This window comes from Leptidea sinapis, chromosome 9 (genome assembly GCF_905404315.1).
Source record: "Leptidea sinapis chromosome 9, ilLepSina1.1, whole genome shotgun sequence".
NCBI classification, from domain to species: Eukaryota; Metazoa; Arthropoda; class Insecta; order Lepidoptera; family Pieridae; genus Leptidea; species Leptidea sinapis.
The window spans coordinates 9888300-9909667 of NC_066273.1; the positions used below are offsets into that span (position 1 = coordinate 9888300).

Below are 21368 nucleotides of genomic sequence, written 5' to 3' on the forward strand. Positions count from 1 at the left end.
TATAACGCCAAATTGTACTTGGCAGCTGTTTTACAGCTTGAAGTCCAGTTGGGTTTCTCTTTGTCGTGGCAAACAGTTTAGAACAGATGTGTTTAGATTTTCTGGGTCTGATGTTGAAATTGGAAGGTGGCCATGGAAACTTCGGTTCGGGTTGATTCCAGCGGCCGAATTCCATCACCGGATATTACGGCAAAATGCAAAATACCACCCGCATCACGATGACGTCTGGTATTCCACAATCGCTCGTTTTGCAAGAAATTTCTTACCACGCACAGCCACCCTGTGGAATCAATTACCGGCTGCTGTTTTCCGGAACCGATAGGGACTTTAGGGATTTAGGACCTTCAAGAAAAGAGGATTCTCCCATCTGAAAGGCCAGCAACGCATCTCTTGACTTCATGGGCGGTTGCCTCACCAATCCCCAACCCGTGAAGATCTTGCCCATTTGCTTCCTCTTATATAGAAAAAACTCCTTAATTATTAATTAAGAAAACCCGTCGAGTTTTGGTTCAAACATTCATGAAGTCCATTAAATGCAAAACCTTTTGACTTCCTGACATGTTTTATTATCTTCTGTCTTACCCTCTTATTCAAAATGTCCGCTAACTTTAAACAGCCGTTTAGGAGTGTTTTTTCTCATTCTAACTTAGGTCAATAGAAGAAGACAGAGTGAGAATTAGCAATGCTTTAAGTTAGCAGACTATTATGAATAAGGGGGTTAGAATAGTTAGGTATATAAGGTTCAACCTTTGAAGAATTATGCAAGCAGCTGTATGTTGAATAAGTAATTAATTTATTCTTCATCACACGTGTATTAGTAAAAGCCCAAAAGAACGAAAGTATCAAGAAGACTGAAACGCAGAATACCCCAATATCTCCTACCTAGCCAACTAGATGCATAATTATTGGGTTTGGCATAGGCCATTCTCCAAGCAAGCTGGTATATACCAGTGGACACATTGTTGGATGTCCCAGCTAAGGAGACATTATAATAAAATGAAGACAAAGAATAAATCACACGTGCTTGTCGCGTGGATCTTATAACAATCTTTGTAGTTCCAACATATTATAAAACGTCCATGTCATTGACTTTAGATCTCTGCTTTCAGTTTGTACGGAAAATCCTTGGTTATTATTTTTTATCACACTTGCTCGTAACGTGCATCCATTTATAACATGTTGGACACCAAATACCTGTATATTAGCAATAGAAACAATTCAGTCAATCAACTGAGGTTAGGGGGCACGGGGTTCTGAATGTTCATTGGTCAGATAAAGATTAAATCGTACTTGATTTATATTTGGCTTTATATATGTGTTCCTAAGGTGGTTGTTTGGGCTCTTCAATGCCTTCTATATAATAATTAGTAACCAACTTGTCACAATTTAAAGGGCTAGGTAAAAAAAAGAGACTGTACTGATAAACTGTATATTATAGATTCGTCCGTCCTACGAGGTGCCATGCGGTGATGCGGCTAAAGGGCCGTTCCCCGCACGTCCGACACAGTGGCGCCAAACTTGCAAGCGCCATAGAGTATATTATATTCTGTTATTGACCCAAGAGTAACTATTTGTTATTAACTTATTTGTTCTCCGAACGGTGGTAATAGAACGAGTTTGCCCTTTATTATGGGTGTATGGTCGATTCGTGTGTTAGATTATTTTATTCAATAATAATTAGTGCATCTTATTGCATACTTAGCGCCCTTGTCTTGTACATGGAAAGAAGTAAGTACTACGGAATAGTTCTATAATTTGTGTTTGATTTTTTGGTTTGTTATTTGTGGTTGATTGGTACCAGCACCAATTTTACTAGAACTACTTAGTTTCAAAAAACTTACGTGTCAGGACTACAGGCTTCGGTAATTAGGTACACCTGTACTTCGCAAATAATTTACTATAACTACTTAAATACTCTCCAGGAACTCCCTGTCACTGAATGAATCAAAAGGTACGCCTCTCGTCTCATTGATGATACCTCCAAGAATTATTTTGGATGAACAGTGTAGTAAGGTCAGTGCAAGTAAACAATTTGTTTACAGTTGTGTAAACAAATTGTTTACACAACTAAAACAAAAAGGTCAAATATCTCATAACTAGCTGTTGAGCTAGTTATGAGATATTTGACCTTAATGTGTAAGGCATAAGATCGGGATTCCCTTAAGCTTGTATATTATACCGAAATTCATGACACGCGAAAATTTTACGTGATCTTCGTAAGCGTTCAATATTGTAATTTATTTATTTACGGTGTGTATGGATGGTGCAGCTACTGTACTCCATAACTTTAATTTACTTTTTTGACTTACTCGTGTAAGGTATTGACTATTTGACGTTTGAGTGTGTTTGTTGCATCACTTTACATATTATATTGTAATTGAAATGATTTGTAAAACAATGTAAATCTTGATTTAAAAGAGTGGCAATGAGTTTCTTCCTACTTCTTCGCATCTCAACCCTTTACGTAGTGGATTCAATTAGATTTTTTTTGACATTCATTTTGCGTGACCTACATGAATAAAGTGATTTTGGATTCCTCCTCTGAACTCCTGAAAGGCACCAAAAGGCCACTCTGTGCCTAATATAATTGGAGCTATTTAAATTATACGGTCTAGGATCATTTATCATCGTTAGCAGCTCAAGGTTTCAGATCATTTAAATTCACGTTACGATCGTTAGCTTTAAAATTTAATGAAAGACGAATAGGCTTTGTTGACACATTCAAATGAACTGCCATTAGTTACATAGCAACAAAATATATACAATATTCTAGAAAGTTCATAGCTGACATAGAGAGCGTTGTGTATAGCCGCCTGATTGCTAGATACAGAGGGATGATATCAGACCATCACTTCGACGAGGCAATAGATTACTCGCTATTACAAAATGACATGAGACACGTTCAGTTAAATCGAAACATATATGAAAAATCTCCCAGGGATTACGTAAGTTCTAAAATGCCATTCTTTAGGTGATAAATTCTGTAGGCGTAATTTACTCCGTGCCTAATTAGACTGAGGTGTTACGCTAGGGTATACCTAATAAATAAATAGTTAAACAATATGTTATGTTTTTAAAGTGATAACCCTCACTTCTAGGATTAATACACAAATAAAATTTGAAAAACAAAATTTTTTGAACGATGCGGGAATCGAACCCACGACCTCCGGCGTTCCGTGCCGGTGCTCTAGCCAACCGAGCTAACCGTTCGAGTACCGCCTCGTTATAAAATTCTGTTTGCTTTGTTCAACTCTCAGGTTGTGGCTTCATCTACAGGATCTACTTTACAGTTGATAACCTGCTCAACCCCAATAATTCAACTCTCAGAAAACATAACATATTGTAACACCGGCACGGAACGCCGGAGATCGTGGGTTCGAATCCCGCATCGTTTATAAAATTTTGTTTTTCAAATTTTATTTGTGAAATAAATAGTTGCATTTCGCCTTGAAGTATATTTCTGTGTAAACGCCTAAAACCTACTTACGTCTCATGTCAGAAAGAATAAATAATCCCTTGGTGAATTTTGAAGCCACATGAATGTAAGGTGTACGGATTATATATTACAGATACAATTCAGTTGAAATATTAAATGTTCGCATAGTAGATAGAATAGAGAAATAATAGTAATAGCAGATACATTCCTACTAATATTATTAATGTGAATGTAAGTTGGTTTGTGATGCTTTCACGCGTAAACCACTGAACCGCTTTTGATGAATTTTAGTACAGAGATAGACAAGAGCTTGGGAAAGGACATAGGCTACCTTTTATCGCGGATAAAAAGGGTGGGGTTGAAATAGGGGATGGAAGTTTGTGCGAAAGTTCGTCATTATCGAAGATAACACCGTGAAAATTCGTATTTAGGCACTTGATAAGAAATAAATAAATATTTGTTATAGCGTTTTTAAAATTTAGAACTGTGTGGGGATAAAAGTATATAATAGTTGGTAGCTTTTCAATACATTAACCATAGCAATTTGTAGTGTATTATATACAAAGTGAGTATATTAAAAAATAAAATTTCTGGCCAAAGTAACTATTGCACGAAGTCGCGGGTAAAAGCCAGTACCAATAGATATGCGATATATATATGATCGCATATCTATTTCAATTCTAAAAAAAATATTTATTACTTTATTTTATTTTTATTTGAGGAGTCTGTAGACTCTACAGTCTACAGTGTAGAGGATATCATATTAGGTACTTGATTTTTCTTAATTTTTGTGTTATACTACGTTCTTCTTTATCAGGAGCGTGAACAACGGAAGCTGCTCTCGTCACAAGATGGAGACACGTGTGAGATTCACGATCAATTCTACCGCGACCATAAGCTACTGTTGGTACTGTTTAGAGCTCTGGCAGTGATGCCTATAACAAGGTCACGGCCAGGTGTGTATCAAAGAGGATGTAAATACTACGTAATAGTAGCAGTAATTAGGTACAATAATGCGATTGGCGACGAAGTATAATCCGGCTAAGTTTGAAAGCGAACAGTTGCTTAACGGCTGTTCCTAATATTCAGTCTATCTCTTACTTGAGATAAAAATCGTAACTATCGTTGACTTTTCTGTCCCAATAAACTTATCGACGGTAACTTACCTTATCCGCTGTCTGTCAGTGGGGCGACGTATAGCTTACCAGCGATATAAATTTGTATGGACATTGCAATTCACGCGTCCCAATATAAGGCGATAACAATGACTTATCGGGTATATTGGGATAGCTTCAGATTATTGAAAGCAAATTACTGAGAGTAGAAGGTAGTAATTTATCTCTATCTGTAGATAGTATATTGGGAACGGCCGTAAAACATTTCTATTTCGATCTCCTTTTTTTTTTACAATATTATAGCCGTCATCTGCCAATCTATCAATGACTGCACGTGTCATACAATCGAGTGAATCGCTTTTTTCTTAGAGAGTTTCGCTAGGCTGGTGTGTATATTGACATTTCACTCAAATGTCGATGAAATGCGAAAGGTCTGCACATCTTTGACAAGAATGGGGAGCATGCGGTTGCGATTACAAATTAAATTACTTTGATTAACGCGAGTGTTACACATTTTAATAACTTATAAAGGTCTAAAGATGAAATGAGTAAAGGTGCTATCTTTGACCCATTTCATCTGCAGTCCCCCTGAAAACGACATATGGAAAGGTTTTGAAACGTCGGGTTAACTGAAATAATAATAAAAATGTAACTTTAGGGGGGGGGGGGGTGTAATCTCTGGATCTACTGAATCCATATTGAAAATTCTGTTAGCAAGTGTAGTCGGATTTGCAAAGTAAGTCAAACATTTGTTTGTTTTGTGTGATGATGTGGCAGTATTAGAACACCAACTATTATAATTGCACTGGTAAATGCGTTTAAGTCGCGAGTAACTGCTAATAATTATCGTTATTTAAATGCGTAGAAACTATGATTACAATTTATTTTATCTCTCGATTTTTGGTTCGTAGTAACATAAGAATGTTAGCGGACGTTGTGAATAGATTGAACTTGTACTAGTTTGATTTGCTTTTATTCAGCATTTATAAATCCCGACTTAAATTGTAACTTAACAAAATTCTGAAGAAATATTGAAAATATGGGTATATTATATATTATACCTCCTGTAGTAGATATGTCTTTCCACCTATGTGAGCATAATATACCTTTATTCTTCTAACTTGCTTGTAATCTTTGACTTACATAAAATACTCGTACAGAACGTAGTATGTCCATTCTCCGCCGTATTAAAGTACTTCGGGCATATCCCACGGAAAATATCGAACAATTTGGAGGTCATTGTTACTGGAAACATGGTAGAAAAATCCAGAGGTCGAAGCCCAAAAAGATGGTTTTGGGTGAGAAACAGCTAGAGAGAGAGATAGAGAGAGAGAGATAGACAATTTAATTTATATGAAAAATAGATACATAACTGGGTCCAAAATTATCTGTGCCTACCTATTTTGGATTAATGTAACTAATAATGTAATAACAATTAATGCTTAATTAACCATATAAATAGGAGATAATATAAAGTGCCTACAATCCTTAAGAATTACCTAAATTATCTACCTACTTTTGTAAAGTTCTACTACAAATCAAAACAAGTCTACCAAACTAAATTTTAACTTCAATTAATGCTTTTTTTAGAGTAGAATTTCTCAACAAGAAAATTTCTTTTAACTGTAATTGTTAAATTGTATTAATTCCCTAGATAATTTATTCGTCTAGATAGAGTCTCTTGCTGTTCGATAACTGATTAAAACAGGCCTGTAATATTAGTTTAGTGTACGTGACAAGGTACTTACGTCTTATACTCGCGATTTGTATGACACTTTGTGTTAGTGTGCGTGAATTGCTCTAACGGCCGTTCCCAATATACTATCAACAGATAGAGATAAATTACTACCTTCTACTGTCAGTAATTAGCTTTTTTTCAATAATCTGAAGCTGTCCCAATATACCCGATAACTCATTCTTATCGCCTTATATTGGGACGCGTGAATTAAAATTTCCATACAAACTTCTATCGCTGGTAAACTATACGTCATCCCATTGACAGACAGCTTGTACGGATAAGGTGAGTTACCGCCGATAAGTTGGGACAGAAAAGTCACCGATAGTTACGATTTTTATCTCAAGTAAGACATAGACTTAATATTGAGAACGATATTATAGAGATTAGTTCTAAAGTCTATTCTTTTTCGACGTTATCACAGCTGTCATAGTCTATTTAGACGTATAAATGATCTAAGGTTAATTCATAAAGAACTGGCCGAAAAATCTGCACCATCATTAGAAATAGGAAAAAGTAATCAGTATTTTCATCAATGGCACTGTATTGGTGCTCAGGAAATTTTATTATTACTCCGTTCCCAGGTACAATAACATTCAGTTGGAGGTCCAACGCGACAACGTATGCCATCTGCTTCTACATTGTATCCACTCTGGTCGTTCTCTACGTCGGCTATGAAAGAATAATGATCCTGCGCTCGATCAGAAAGTTTGACGACTACATCTATGCTATCCTCTTCGTAGTTTTCCTTGTGCCCCACTTCTGGATACCATTCGTGGGCTGGGGCGTGGCCAAGCAAGTTGCTATTTATAAAACAAACTGGGGAAAATTTCAAGTACGAAATTAATGCTTATATTTGTAGCTACTTAATGTATTACTTAAGTTGTACTGTAACCCTAGCACAACTAGGTAAAGTAAATTTATGTTCTGGAAAATACCGGGGGGTGCGACCCCGAGTAAGTAGAAAATCTTCCCTACTAGCGTTGATACACGCAGGTGTACCGCGAGATGATGCGCGTATAGGGATGTCAACATCACATATTAGTAGCTATGCTTTGACATCAAATAGTACGTAACTTCTTCTTTATTAAAAATATATTTTATTATTATGATTAAATAACTTAATAGGGCTAACCCCGACTGCTCTGCCATATAAGGAGCATCATAATTTGTACTTTGGCTCCGTCTTTCTCTCACCTGTATCTCTTTGTTTATACAAGTAATTATATTAATATTTACATATTCCAATTTAGCAAAAACATATTCACAAATTCCTTAGTGATCCACTGCAAGCGTCCTCTGCCGCACCTCTTTTCCCACTTGTGTGGATATCGCAATGATAAACATTTACTTAAAGATTTTTTACTAATTCTGATTAAGGGGTGTCATATAACTCATCACGAAATACCTAAGCCGATAAGACTTCATCATAAGAGATCATTATGTATATTCCTACCGCATTTATCACGGGGAGTGTTCTGAAGAGCTGTTTCACCTGATTCCTGCCGCCGAATTCTACCTTCGCACGATGCGCCACGAATTAGGATATCATCCCCACCATCTGGATGTGTGGCTGTCTCTCCAGTGCGGTTTTCAAGGTACTTTCTTCTAGGCACAACCAAGCAGTGGAATGAGCAACCTTGTGCGGTGTTTCCAGGACGATACCACAAGGGTACCTTCAAAAAGCGCATACTCTGATGTTGCAAGAGAATGTGGGCGGTGGTGATCACTTAACATCAGATGACCCATACGCTCGTTTGTCCTCCTATTTCTTTAAAAAAGGTGTGTGATAACAAACATCTGAGTGAACGTTGAAATCAGCCACCACAGGACAACCGCAATATGTAAAGAGATGCACTACCAGCCCTTAAGCCTTATAGTGTAAGCTTAAAGGTGCTAATGTTTCCCTTATGATTCATTTAAATTGTCCTCTCGTATTGATTCTCTAGTACAGCTTGTTAAATTGTTTTCTCCGTAATTTTTAGGTTAGATACTACAGGGTGACCGGAGAAAATCTGCAATTTCCGAATTTAAAAACCATCATCGTGATCCTCAGCGTGGGTTGTTTATTACTGGCTGTGTGCTTCCTGCTGAGCCTGAGCGCTCTGCTCGAAGGTTTCCTTCTGCGGCATACAACTGCCTATTACCACATCATCACAATGATCAACATGAACTGTGCCCTCTGGTATATCAACTGCAGGGGTATCAAAACGGCTTCACAAAGTCTATCGGAATGCTTTCGCAGGGTTTGTATTATAATTTTACTTTCATCAAGTCCACTCTTCTGTACTATCATCCGCAATCGCTTGTGAGGTCCATTTCCGGTATTTACTGAGATAAATATGTTTTGTCACAAGTAGATACTGTAGTTCTAATTTTTGAGTATCTTGCATGTATTAATCCCTATATGACCTACAAACCAACTCATAGAAGTAAAAAATGCTGTGAATAATCAAGTACACATAAGCTGAGTTGATATTTTATTATTTTAGTTACTGTTCCCATATGAAGCATAAACGAACTGAAGGCAACCTTAATTTATTTGGCAACCCTGAATTTAAGGGGCCTAATGGGATGGAACCACCGAATTCAGTATCAACAATTAACTCATTAACCTTAGGAAATAAATTACTTCTGTACAAGACAGTCATCAAACCTTTAGGACCTATGGCATTCAAATAAGGGGAATTTCCAGTGACGTATATGTCTGCAAAGAGCACAAAACACTATCTTTGGGACAGTTGTAAATGCACCCTGATTTGCTTGTATTGACGAGATACATCATTATCTGGCATGTCCCATCATAAAGGAGGCAATAAAAAAAATACAACGACGCGACGCCGCATGCCTAGCCACTATTGAGTACTCAAGCCGTGAGAAGACGAAAAAGGAAGCAAGACCCATTACAACAAGGGCTGGTTGAGGCGATGGACTACAAAACCCTGGCAGCCCGCTGGCAGTAATGAATATACATATTTTTATATAAAAATAAAAAAAAATCCTGTTGTTCCCGATGTATGTTAAACAAAAATGGCCGCCGCCATCTAAAGCCAAATAAATACAAATATATTTTGTCTTCAAAAGCGTTGCACTTTTTTTATGGCTCTTAGAGACAAGAGCAATTAATAATACACCGGGTAAAAAATTATCTCTGGTATTTTTGTCTAGGGACACGTAAATATTGGCAGTTTTTTGACGGCTGTCTTGCCGTTTCCACTTGTGTGGTAGAATACGACAATACTGTCTACCCTTGTACACGGCAGCGTTTGGGAGGTTTTCGATGTGAAATACTTAGATGACATCTTTTATTTTATGGATTCCATTGACCACTTTTGTATTATAAGATTGAGCCACAGTGAATTGTCGCTGGGTTTTGTAAGCAAATAATATCAATCAATATACTGATCAGTAAGCTTATAGATTTACCGTTAGTCCTCGTGAAATTAATTTCCCAATTAGATTGAACGACGCTGGAATTTCGTCTCCTCGGGGTTCGGGTCGCTTCGACTGTTTACATTGTCACGAATTCCTGTAACAGTTTTAAATTAATTAAAATTGTGTTAACTCATAGTTACACATCTGAAAACATTATGTTTTGCTAAGAATTACATTGAATTAAGAGATTGGTTTTATAGAACTAAAGAAGCAAATTTTTAAAAGTATAATATTCGCTGTAATTTGTAATTGCCAAATGCAAATGCCCAAGGCTATTTATTTCTTTTGAAGCATAGTCTTTTTTTTTTGTTTATGGAATAGGAGGACAAACGAGCGTACCTGGTGTTAAGTGATCACCGCCGCCCACATTCTCCTGCACCACCAGAGCAATCACAGAAGCCTTGCCGGCCTTTACGGAAGGTGTGCGCGCTTTTTTTGAAGGTACCCATGTCGTATCGCCCCTGAAACGCCGCACAAGGAAGCTCATTCCAAAGCTTTGTACTACGTGGAAGAAGGCTCCTTGAAAACCGCACTGTGGAGGACCGCCACACATCCAGATGGTGGGGATGATAACGTAACTTGTGGCGTGTCGAGCGAAGGTGGAATTCGGCGGCAGGAATCAGGTTAAACAGCTCTTCGGAACACTCCCCGTGATAAATGCGGTAGAAGCCACACAATTAAGCGACATCTCTACGCAACGCCAAGTGATCCAGCCGTTCACAGAGCACTGGGTCCCCGTCAATTCGAGCTGCGCTGCGTTATAAACTGACGTTGACTTACATCATACATTGCAGTTTTTTAATTTTATAAGAAAGTAAATAGGAACTAGCGAATTTGCAAGCCTTAAATGAGTATCGCGCTCAATCTAAAACTCTAAAAAATACGGGATAGCAATGGCACCACGGCAAATTCCTTTCTTCGTATTCAAACATAGCAGGATACCATATAAAAAGATATATGGATATAGGAATCGGATTGGATTGAAACGATAATATAGAATTTAGTATGCGGCCGCTGCGGGTGAATGACCAAAACAAATTCTCCACGAAAAAATACATATACATGCTGATTTTCAATATAATTTGTATGGTGCAGAGGTTGGCATACCAACCAGCATAGCAAAGCGCGGCGCCTATTTCTGCCGTGAAGCAGTAATGTGTAAGCGCTAGGTACTGTGTTTTGAACTGAAGGGCACCGTAGCTGGTGAAATTACTGGGCAAATGAGACTTGACAACTTTTGTCTCTAGGTGACGCAGTTGTAGTGCCGCTCAGAATTATCGAGTTTTTCAATAATCCTGAGCGGCACTGCATTGTAATGGGCAGGACATATCAATTACCATCAGCGGAACGTCCTGCTCGTCTCGTCCCTTATTTTCATAAAAAGAAGCATACTACAGCATACAACATAGCATACTTCTTCATACAATAAAGTATACTACAGAGCCACCTGGTAGGGAGATGCGAAAAGAGGCCAGTTCAGAAACATTCTACACAAAAAAAAAATCTACATGACAATTAACATTGTGTACGGTTGAACGGTGTTGGAGTGAAACGATAACATTTAAACAATTATCCATTTATATAAATACATAAGTTTATCGACGAGCGCACAGAACTCTACTAAAAACAATTTTCAATAAGCCATTTAGGTACCCAACCAACCAATTACATAAAGAAGTAAACTTCTCAGTGTCCGTCAGCAATATATTTATGGAATAATTTCACGATTTTATGTAAAAAGTAATATAAACTCTAATGATAATAACAGAAAAACCACATTTCGTACGCCAATCACTAAAACAGGCTTTGCTAAGTACAATATGAATTTAATTCGGCGTAAGCTTATAACTCTTTCAGTAAATTTAATAAAACTATAAGTAAAATAAATAAATACTCTTTAACAAAATCTTTAAAATCGTGGCTAGTAGTATTAAAATACGACGATACAGAAAACGTTCTTAAAATTATAATTTAAGCATCAATTCATCATTCAATCAAAAAAAGAAGACACACACATAGACACACATGCCCACATACACACATACGCACACACAAACACACGCACACACACATACCTCTTTTTAGTGCGTTTACTTATTATGTATAATAATGCCTTTCGGAAGGACCTAGCCTCTGCAACTCAGGGTATCCTACCGCAGAGGGTAGGGCACAAAAGATTCTGTACCACATATTATTAGTATTGAATAAATGATTATTATTATTATAATTACTTTTGCAGCAAATTCCAACTGTCATTTACCTAGTGCTGGCTTAAACTATCTTTCACGACATTTTGAGGATATAGGGATGGCGTGGGTTGTATAATTTGCTGTTTCCTACGCCAAGGTCCCCAATTTAATATAATAAGTACATAAAATATAATATGGTAACCCAAAAAGGTTTCAATAAGTATTTTGTCTTCTTCTAACATATAATACTACAACAATTTTATTTTATCTACATTCTACATTAAGATGTCATTTGCTGTGACATGTAAATCTAATTTCAGGATGTGAGCATCGAATGCAGTGCACGTCTGATTTCAAGCTACCGTTTCCTGTGGCTCAACTTGTCAGAGTTGTTGCAGTCTTTAGGAAATGCTTATGCTAGAACTTATTCTACGTACTGTCTATTTATGTAAGTGTCTTTTTTTTATAGAACAGGAGAACAAACTCGCCAATGACATAGTGTACCACCATTGACATAGTGTTTGCTACATTGACATAGTGTTTTTTTACATTGACATAGTATTTGCTACATTGACGTAGTGGTTTGCTACATTGTCGTAGTGTTTGCTACATTGACGTAGTGTTTGCTACATTGACGTAGCGTTTGCTACATTGACGTAGTGTTTGCTACATTGACGTAGTGTTTGCTACATTGACGTAGTTTTTGCTATATTGACGTAGTGTTTGCAACATTGACGTAGTGTTTGCTACATTGACGTAGTGTTTGCTACATTGACGTAGTGTTTGCTACATTGACGTAGTTTTTGCTATACTGACGTAGTGTTTGCAACATTGACGTAGTGTTTGCTACATTGAAATAGTGTTTGCTACATTGATATAGTTTTTGTTACATTGACGTAGTGTTTGCTACATTGATATAGTGTTTGCTCTGCAAAAGAGAGCTGTTCGTGCTATGTATCAACTTGGTTATAGACAGTCTCTTAAAGAAAAATTTAAAGAAATAAATATTATGACTGTTCATTGTCAGTACATTTATGAAAACTTAATATACGTTCACAAAAATTGTCACCTATTTGCTCTTAATAGTGATTTTCATTATTATAACACTAGAAATAAGGGTTTGCTTGTAACTAATTCTAGTAGGCTTCATAAGATACATAATAGCTTTAAGGGTAAATGTATAACTTTTTATAATAAAGTCACTGTTAAGGCATTATCTATAAATAAATTTAAATGTTTTATAAAAAAAATGGCTGTGTCGTAAATCCTATTACTATACAGCTGAATATCTAAGTGATCGGACAGCCTGGTACTAGATTATGATTATTTTATAGCAATAGCAATGAAAGTACAATATTGTATATTTTTATTAAAAAGATCGCAAAAAATGAATGCTGGGATAGTTTCTTGCGCCGCTTTTTCTCTCTCAGAGCACCATTTGTTTCCGAAGCGGTAGTAGTAACTAGTATTTTAGAAATGACATGAAAAATAATACGAAAGGAATCAATTTTGAGAAAAAAAATGCCTTTGCGTTGCCGTTTCTTCTCTCTCATTTGAAAGTTCATTCCACAGCATTCAAGTGAAAGAGAGTTCCTTGAAAACTGCACTGTGTAGGTACACTACACATTCGGACGGCGGAGATGATATAATGGCTAATTATTAGTGGTGTGTCGTACGAAGGTAGAATTCGGCGGCAGGAATCAGGTGAAACAGCTCTTAGGAACACTCCCCGTGATACATGCGTTAGAAAACACACAAAGAAACACACCACGTCTCTACGCCCGATCTTGATCCCTGACAATCCGCGCAGCTCTACGCTGCACGCGGTCAAATGGTTTGGCTCAAATGTGCGCCAGAGCAGAGATGACAGAAAAATTCCATATGTGGCCGGACCTGTGTAACGCTACTGTGTGGGCCGACTTGAAGTAATACACAATAATCGAACCTGTAGAGAGCCTGTCAAAATATTATCTGTAGTATCTACATGCTGTTGTTCTTTGACGAGCTCGTGCAGTAGCAGTACAGTGGACAATATAACCAAACATATAAATTATTATTAGAAAGATCTATTTTTGTTATAACAGCTTCTCTTTTGTTATAAGGTTTTTCAACATAACAATAGCGATATACGGTGCTCTCTCTGAGATCGTGGACCACGGGTTCGGGTTCACCTTCAAGGAGATGGGTCTCTTTGTCGACGCTGCGTACTGCTCCACTCTTCTGTTCATCTTCGCAGACTGCTCGCATAAATCTACACTCGAGGTATATGATTTGTGTTTACTTAACAAAATAGAGTATAGATTTGTATTATTGTTTGTAAGCATTACGAAAATGATGAGATAACACTCAAAATCTATTTAATTTCATCATCCAAATAAATCAATTTACATAATATCATTTTGAAACAACCTGTAAGTAATCTAGCCATGCGCTAGCATCGGCACAGACCCTATAATATCTTGTAGGTAGTATCGCCCACTTACGGTTGTTTAATTTTTTGTTTTTTTTTAATATACAGCGACATGCGAATGGCGACACTAAATGAAGACACGGGCAGAGCTACTTCACCGTAATCGAAAAAAATTCTAAAAATTAAAATAAATAATTATAATTTTATACAAATTTGTTATGTTTTTAATGTGATAACACTCACTTCTAGGATTAATACACAAATAAAATTTGAAAAACAAAATTTTATTAACGATGCGGGACTCGAACCCACGACCTCTGGCGTTCCGTGCTAGTGCTCTAACCAACTGAGCTAACCGTTCGAGTGACGTATCGTCATAAAATCTTGTATGCTTTGTTCAACTCTCAGATTGTGGCTTCATCTACAGGATCTATTTTACAGTTGATACCTGCTCAACCCCAATATTTGCATATTATGAAATTGACTTGAGATGTCGCTCTTGTAAATCTAAAAAATCTGTTATGTTTTTAAAGTGATAACCCTCACTAGAATCCTAGAAAGGATTAATACACAAATAAGGACTAAGAGTTGAACAAAGCATACAAGATTTTTTGACGATACGTCACTCGAACGGTTAGCTCAGTTGATTAGAGCACTAGCAGGCTTTTGAGGCCTGGGAGGAATCACAGAATGCACTTGGTATCTTCTGTGATTTATCTAAGGCTTTTGATTGTGTTCAACATTCAACGCTGGTCAGGAAGCTATGCCACTATGGTATAAGAGGATCTGCACTCGATCTTCTGATCTCATATTTAAATAATAGGATTCAGAGGGTCGAGGTGAATGGCAGGAGATCTCCTGGGACTCCTCTCGGTATGGGGGTACCACAAGGGTCTATTTTGGACCCTTCCTCTTCCTAATTTATATAAATGATCTACCTAACCTTGTAGAAAAAAAACACAAGGTGGTATTGTTTGCGGATGACACTTCACTTATATTCAAAGTGAAACGAAGCCAAGTTTTATATGACGAAGTAAACAATGCTCTATCTGACATCGTGTACTGGTTTAGCGCCAATAACTTATTGTTAAATAATCATAAAACCAAATATATTAAATTCACCGCGCCAAATGTCAAAAATGTAGATGCGAATATTTTATTAAATGGAGAGGTGGTAAAACCAGTGGAATCTGCTATATTTCTTGGGATTACTCTTGATTCCAAATTGCAGTGGGGCCCCCATATTGAAGGATTGGCGAATAGGCTTAGTTCTGCAGCATATGCGGTTAAGAAAATCAGACGGTTAACTGACATAGATACGGCGACATTAGTATACTTTAGTTATTTTCATAGTATTATGACCTATGGTATATTGTTATGGGGCAGTGCGGCCGATATTAATACTATCTTTGTGCTGCAGAAGAGGGCTATTCACGCGATTTATAACCTAGGTCCTAAAGAATCATTAAGAGAAAAATTTAAAGAAATAAACATTTTGACTGTTGCTTCTCAATACATTTTTGACAATGTTTTGTATGTTCATAAGCACATTGAGGAATTTTCTAGAAACTGTTACATTCATAATGTTAACACGAGGAACAAACATAAACTTGTTATGCCTACTACTCGGTTGGGTCGAGTTAGTAAGTCTTTTGTTGGGCGATGTATATGCTTCTACAATATGATCCCAGAAAATGTACAAAACAAATGTGTTACGAAATTATAATACGAAAAAGAATTGTTAAAAAACGTTTGTGTGGGAAAGGTTATTATAGCCTAAAATATTTTCTTAATGACACCACGGACTGGGATTAAAGCGAACACCCCCAGGCTCTTGAATTATAAATGTTTATTGTACGATATTACATTGTAAACCATATTTTATATAAAAAAAAGCCCGCTGAGTTTCTTGCGCCCATTCTTCTCAGGTCTGAGGCAGTCTCTTTTGAATGGGTGGTAGATTTTGACGTTCAATAAGTGATTATAAATCCTATTTTGAATAAAAATACTTGAATTTGAATTTGAGCACGGAACGGCAGAGGTCGTGGGTTCGAGCCCCGCATCGTTCATAATTTCTTTCTTCAAATTTTAATTGTGAATTATAATTTTGAACTTTTCAAACAAAAAAATTATACATTTAGAAAACAAAATTTTAATTACCCTTACGTAGGCGCTATTGACCTACGAATTTTGACGGCTACGACGCGGCATGGAAGAAGTAGATATCAATGACTACGCTAGCTCGCGGCTACTAGATTACTACCAGTTCCGAAATGATGTTATGGAAAATTGATTTATTTAGGTGAATTCTGTATTTTAATTTTTCAATTAATGTTTATGTATTTCTCGCCATTTTAGCGCCACAGAGTATAATTTGTTAGTCAAAAATTTTCAAATTTCAATTATTTACTCAAATTTTTTGATTGGGCACGAACGAAAGGCACGATCGGGTGAACTCGAGACCGCCGAGTGTACCCGAGCGAGAAAGACACAATCAGTTGGTCTTTTTTTGGCATTTATTTTCTCAAAATTAATTCATTTAGATTTTTTTGATATCATTTCTAATATACTAGATACTACTATCGCTTCGGAAACAAATGGCGCTCTGAGAGAGAAGAAGTGGCGCAAGAAACTCTCCCAGCATTTTTTTTTGCTCTCTTTTTCATGAAATATACAACTCTCATTGCTATTGCTATAAAATAATCATAATCTAGTCCCAAGCTGTCGAATCACTTAAATATTCAGCTGTGGCGTAGTAGGATTTACGAATGCTCCATTTCCTAATAAAACATTTAAATTTATTTATGCATAATGCCTGAACGGTGGCTGGGTTTAAGTATAAAAGTGTATAATACATTAACCTTTAAAACTAATATGTATCTTATGAAGGCTACTCGAATTAGTTACAAGCAATCCCTTATTTCTAGTGTTAAAATAACGAAAATCACGATTAAGAGCAAAAAGCTGACGATTTTTGTCAACATATATCAAATTTTTATAAATGTTCTGACAATGAAAAGTCATAATATTTATTTCCTTAAATGTTTATTTTGAGAGGACCGTCTATAACCAAGCTGATATATAGCACGAACAGCTCTTTTTTGCAGAGTAAACACTATATCAATGTCAGCAGCATGACCCCACAGTAAAATACCGTACGTCATAATGCTGTGAAACTAACTGAATTACACTAATCTAGCGGTCGCAACATTCGTGTACTCACTAATCTTTCTAACGGCATATGCCGCAGAGCTGAGTCTATCTGGTAGCTGCTATTATTAATTTAATAGTTATTATTGGTACTATAATGGTATATAATACGTAATATAATTACTATATATACATAAATTAATCGCGATTGCCAATAAAGTTTTCACTTCTGCCGTACGTTCTTAACCACATACTCTATTTTTCTGTCTGTGCATGTTCTTTTAATTTTTAATTTGCCGAATATTTCGTACATTGTGCCAGACATTTTAATATTTTTTAAATTTAATATCATAGGTGGCTGCAGGTGTACAAGATACTCTTCTATCAATAGATGTGTTGTCAGTAGACAGACCGACACAAAAAGAGGTTGGTATTCCTTGTGACCTTTTTTTTATTCATATATTTTTTAATTAAAATAAGAGGCAATACGAGCAGGACGTTGAGCTGATGGTAATTGATACGACCTGCCCATTACAATGCAGTGCCACTCAGGATTCCTAAAAAACTCAAAAATTCTGAGCGGCTCTATAATTGCGCTCGTCACCTATAGTCATAAGATGTTAAGTCTCATTTTCTCAGTAATTTCACTAGCTACGGCGCCCTTCAGACCAAAACACAATAATGTTTACACATTACTGCTTCACGGCAGAAATAGGCGCCGTTGTGGTACCCATAACGTAGCCGGCATCCGCAAAGGAGTCTCCTGGTAATCTCCCATTTCTTTTACAACATTTTGAACATTACCAATAACTTTGAACAACGTTCATGTGAGTTCGAAATTCGAAACCTCGTTGTAACCTACGTGATAGGAATCGCCACCAACGGTCTTAGCATATAAGACTTGCGATATAATATTTTGATCACGTTGTCTGTTACAGACTCCTTATCTGCTTAAAATACAGAATTTAAAAGCTACGGAGAGCTTTTATTTGATTACTGAAACAGACAGAAATGGGTCAATAGATCTATTGAATCACGTGGCTGTAGACTACGGGTTTCTATTACTATTACAACCAAACTGGAGAAATATTAAATGTATTCTATCTAAATATATGTATTCTAAAAAATATATGTTATTATATTGGTTTAGTTAGCGAAGTCCGTGTTACATTGTTACTCTAATTATTGAAAATAATTACAATAATAATAAAGGCATAAAAAGGCTAAAATAATATTTTCTCAAAATTGATTCCTTTAAAATTCTTTTTGATGTCATTTCTAATAACTACTAGATACTACTACCGCTTCGGAAACAAATGGCGCTCTGAGAAAGAAGCTCTCCCAGCATTCTTTTTTTGCGCTCTTTTCAATAAAAATATACAATATTGTACAGTCATTTCTATCGCTATAAAGAAATCATAATCTAGTCCCAGGCTGTCCGATAATTTAGATATTCAGCAGTGGAGTAATAGGATTTACGACAGAGCCATTTTTTTTATAAAACATTTAAATTTATTTATAGATAATGCCTGAACAGTGGCTGGGACTTTATTATAGAAGTGTATACATTTACCCTTAAAGCCTATGTACCTTATGAAGCCTACTAGAATTAGTTCCAAGCAATCCCTTATTTCTTATAGTCTTATAATAATGAAAATCACTATTAAGAGCAAAAAGGTGACGATTTTTGTGAACGTATATTAAATTTTCATAAATGTACTGACAATGAATAGTCATAATATTTATTTCTTTAAATTTTTCTTTGAGAGACTGTCTATAACCAAGCTGATATACAGCACAAACAGCTCTCTTTTGCAGAGCAAACACTATATCAATGTCAGCAGCATGACCACATAGTAAAATACCGCATGATGCTGTGAAATAACTGAAGTACACTAATCTAGCGGTCGCAACATTCGTGTACTCTCTAATATTTCTAACTGCATATGCCGCAGAGCTTAATCTATCTGCTAGATGGGCAATATGTGGACCCCACTGAAGCTTTTTATCTAACGTGATACCCAAGAAGACCGTAGTGTCCACAAGTTCCAATCTCTGGTCATTTATAAGTACGTTGGTTTGTACTTCCGCTGTGTTTGGTGTAATGAACCGTTTACACTTTGTTTTTTTACCGTTTAACTGCAGATTATTCGTCTCAAAACAACGCACTATCTTTGAGAGTGCATTGTTTACCTCGTCATCAATATCTACACGTCGCTTCAATCTAAAAATAAGTGAAGTATCATCAGCAAACAAAACAATCTCATGGCTATCATCTACCACAAGCGGTAGATCGTTAATTTATATAAGAAACAAGAAAGGACCGAGAATAGAACCCTGTGGAACACCTATTCCCACAGGTTTACCCGAAGACTGTTTGCCATTTACATCGACTATCTGAACTCTTTCGCTTAAATATGATTTTAACAGATTTAGGGCTCTATTTTTCACTCCATAATGCTTTAGTTTTAGGAGTAAAGTTTCATGGTGGACGCAGTCAAATGCTTTGGACAAATCACAAAAAATGCCCAATGCATCCTGTGACTCTTCCCAGTCGTGAAAGATGTGCTCAATCAGTCTAGTACCCGCATTAATTGTTGACAAGCCCCTAGTGAAACCAAAATAATTTTTGTTCATTAAATTTACAAAAGTACATTTGTAGCTGTTGAAGCAAAAGTTTTTCAAAAATTTTGCTAAAAACAGGCAGCACTGTAATAGGACTGAAATTAGCAGCTTGCTTTTGGTGAAGAGTTAAGGTCTTTGGTCGTGATTGATAATCGGGATTTCGGAGAAGTATTTATCAAATTCATTTGCAATTTCTATTTCCAAATTTATAACGCGATTATTAATATTTAAACAGATAGTAGTGTTACGGCAATTCGATCTACCAGTTTCATCTAAGTTATAGTGAAAATTAGCAGTTTCACCACAGAGTAAAAATGGTATCGTATTTACCAAATTATTTCTAAATCTCTCAAGACGGCTACCCGTAACCAGTTACGGTATTATATATATTTATAAAGAACGAGACGAACAGGACATTCAGCTAATGGTAATTGATACGCCCTACCCATTACCAATGCATTGCCGCACAGGATTCTTGAAAAACTCAATAATTCTGAGCGGCACTACAATTGCGCTCGTCACCTTGAGACATAAGATGTTAAGTCTCATTTGACCAGTAATTTCACTAGCTACGCGCCCTTCAGACCGAAACACAGTAATGTTTACATGTTACTGCTTCACGGCAGAAATAGGCGCCGTTGTGGTACCCATAATCTAGCCGGTTTCCTGTGCAAAGGAGCCTCCCATTTAGGAATGCAATAAATTTAAAATTTAATTTAATATTTAGTTTTTATTTTTTTCACTTGTTCATTGTTTTACATAAGTACAATTTCATACATTCTTTTTCATTGTAAACTTGCAACCCCGCACTTGTGCAACTCAAAAATGCATGCCCGTTTGCCTGTAATTGGATTTACACCATAATTAATGCTTATTTTTTTTTATAAGCTTGTTATAGTGTATAATCGGTTGGTGAACCAAATAAATAAAAGAAGAAGTGTTGATTAAACTAACCATAGGTAGCAACATGCCTTTATTTTTTTAAATGTCCAGGTTAGATTCCTAATTCTAAGACTAATCGACTCTAAATAAAGGTGCTAAGATAGATGTGAATTTAAATATATATATTGGTATATAAGGTGGACGCGCTTTCTTTTAAGGTACCCATGTCGCATCGTCCCGGAAACCGCACAAGGAAGCTCATTCCACAGCTTTGTAGTACGTGGAAGAAAGCTCCTTGAAAACCGCACTGTGGAGGACCGCCACATATCCAGATGGAGGGGATGATATCCTAACTTGTGGCGTGTAGTGCGAAGGTGAAATTTGGCAGGAA

At 36.4% G+C, this 21368-nt stretch overlaps 1 protein-coding gene across 1 annotated transcript; it reads left to right on the forward strand.

The window, feature by feature from the left end:
- The first annotated feature begins 86 nt into the window (after positions 1–86).
- Positions 87–17865, forward strand: LOC126966263 (gustatory and odorant receptor 22-like). Its single transcript, XM_050810243.1, has 7 exons — positions 87–126; positions 2845–2945; positions 4254–4392; positions 6871–7121; positions 8272–8532; positions 14013–14172; positions 17825–17865. The coding sequence occupies exons 1-6, from the start codon at positions 87–89 to the stop codon at positions 14052–14054; spliced, it is 834 nt and encodes a 277-aa protein (XP_050666200.1). The 3' UTR covers positions 14055–14172; positions 17825–17865.
- Positions 17866–21368: the final 3503 nt, after the last annotated feature.

Bases quoted from the DNA above. Each gene is read 5' to 3' on its own strand.
- LOC126966263 (XM_050810243.1), top strand. From the start codon at position 87: ATGTGTTTAGATTTTCTGGGTCTGATGTTGAAATTGGAAG. The intron at 4,393-6,870 runs GTGTGTATCAAA...CTCCGTTCCCAG, and splicing joins TATAACAAGGTCACGGCCAG to GTACAATAACATTCAGTTGG. The intron at 8,533-14,012 runs GTTTGTATTATA...TTTTGTTATAAG, and splicing joins TATCGGAATGCTTTCGCAGG to GTTTTTCAACATAACAATAG.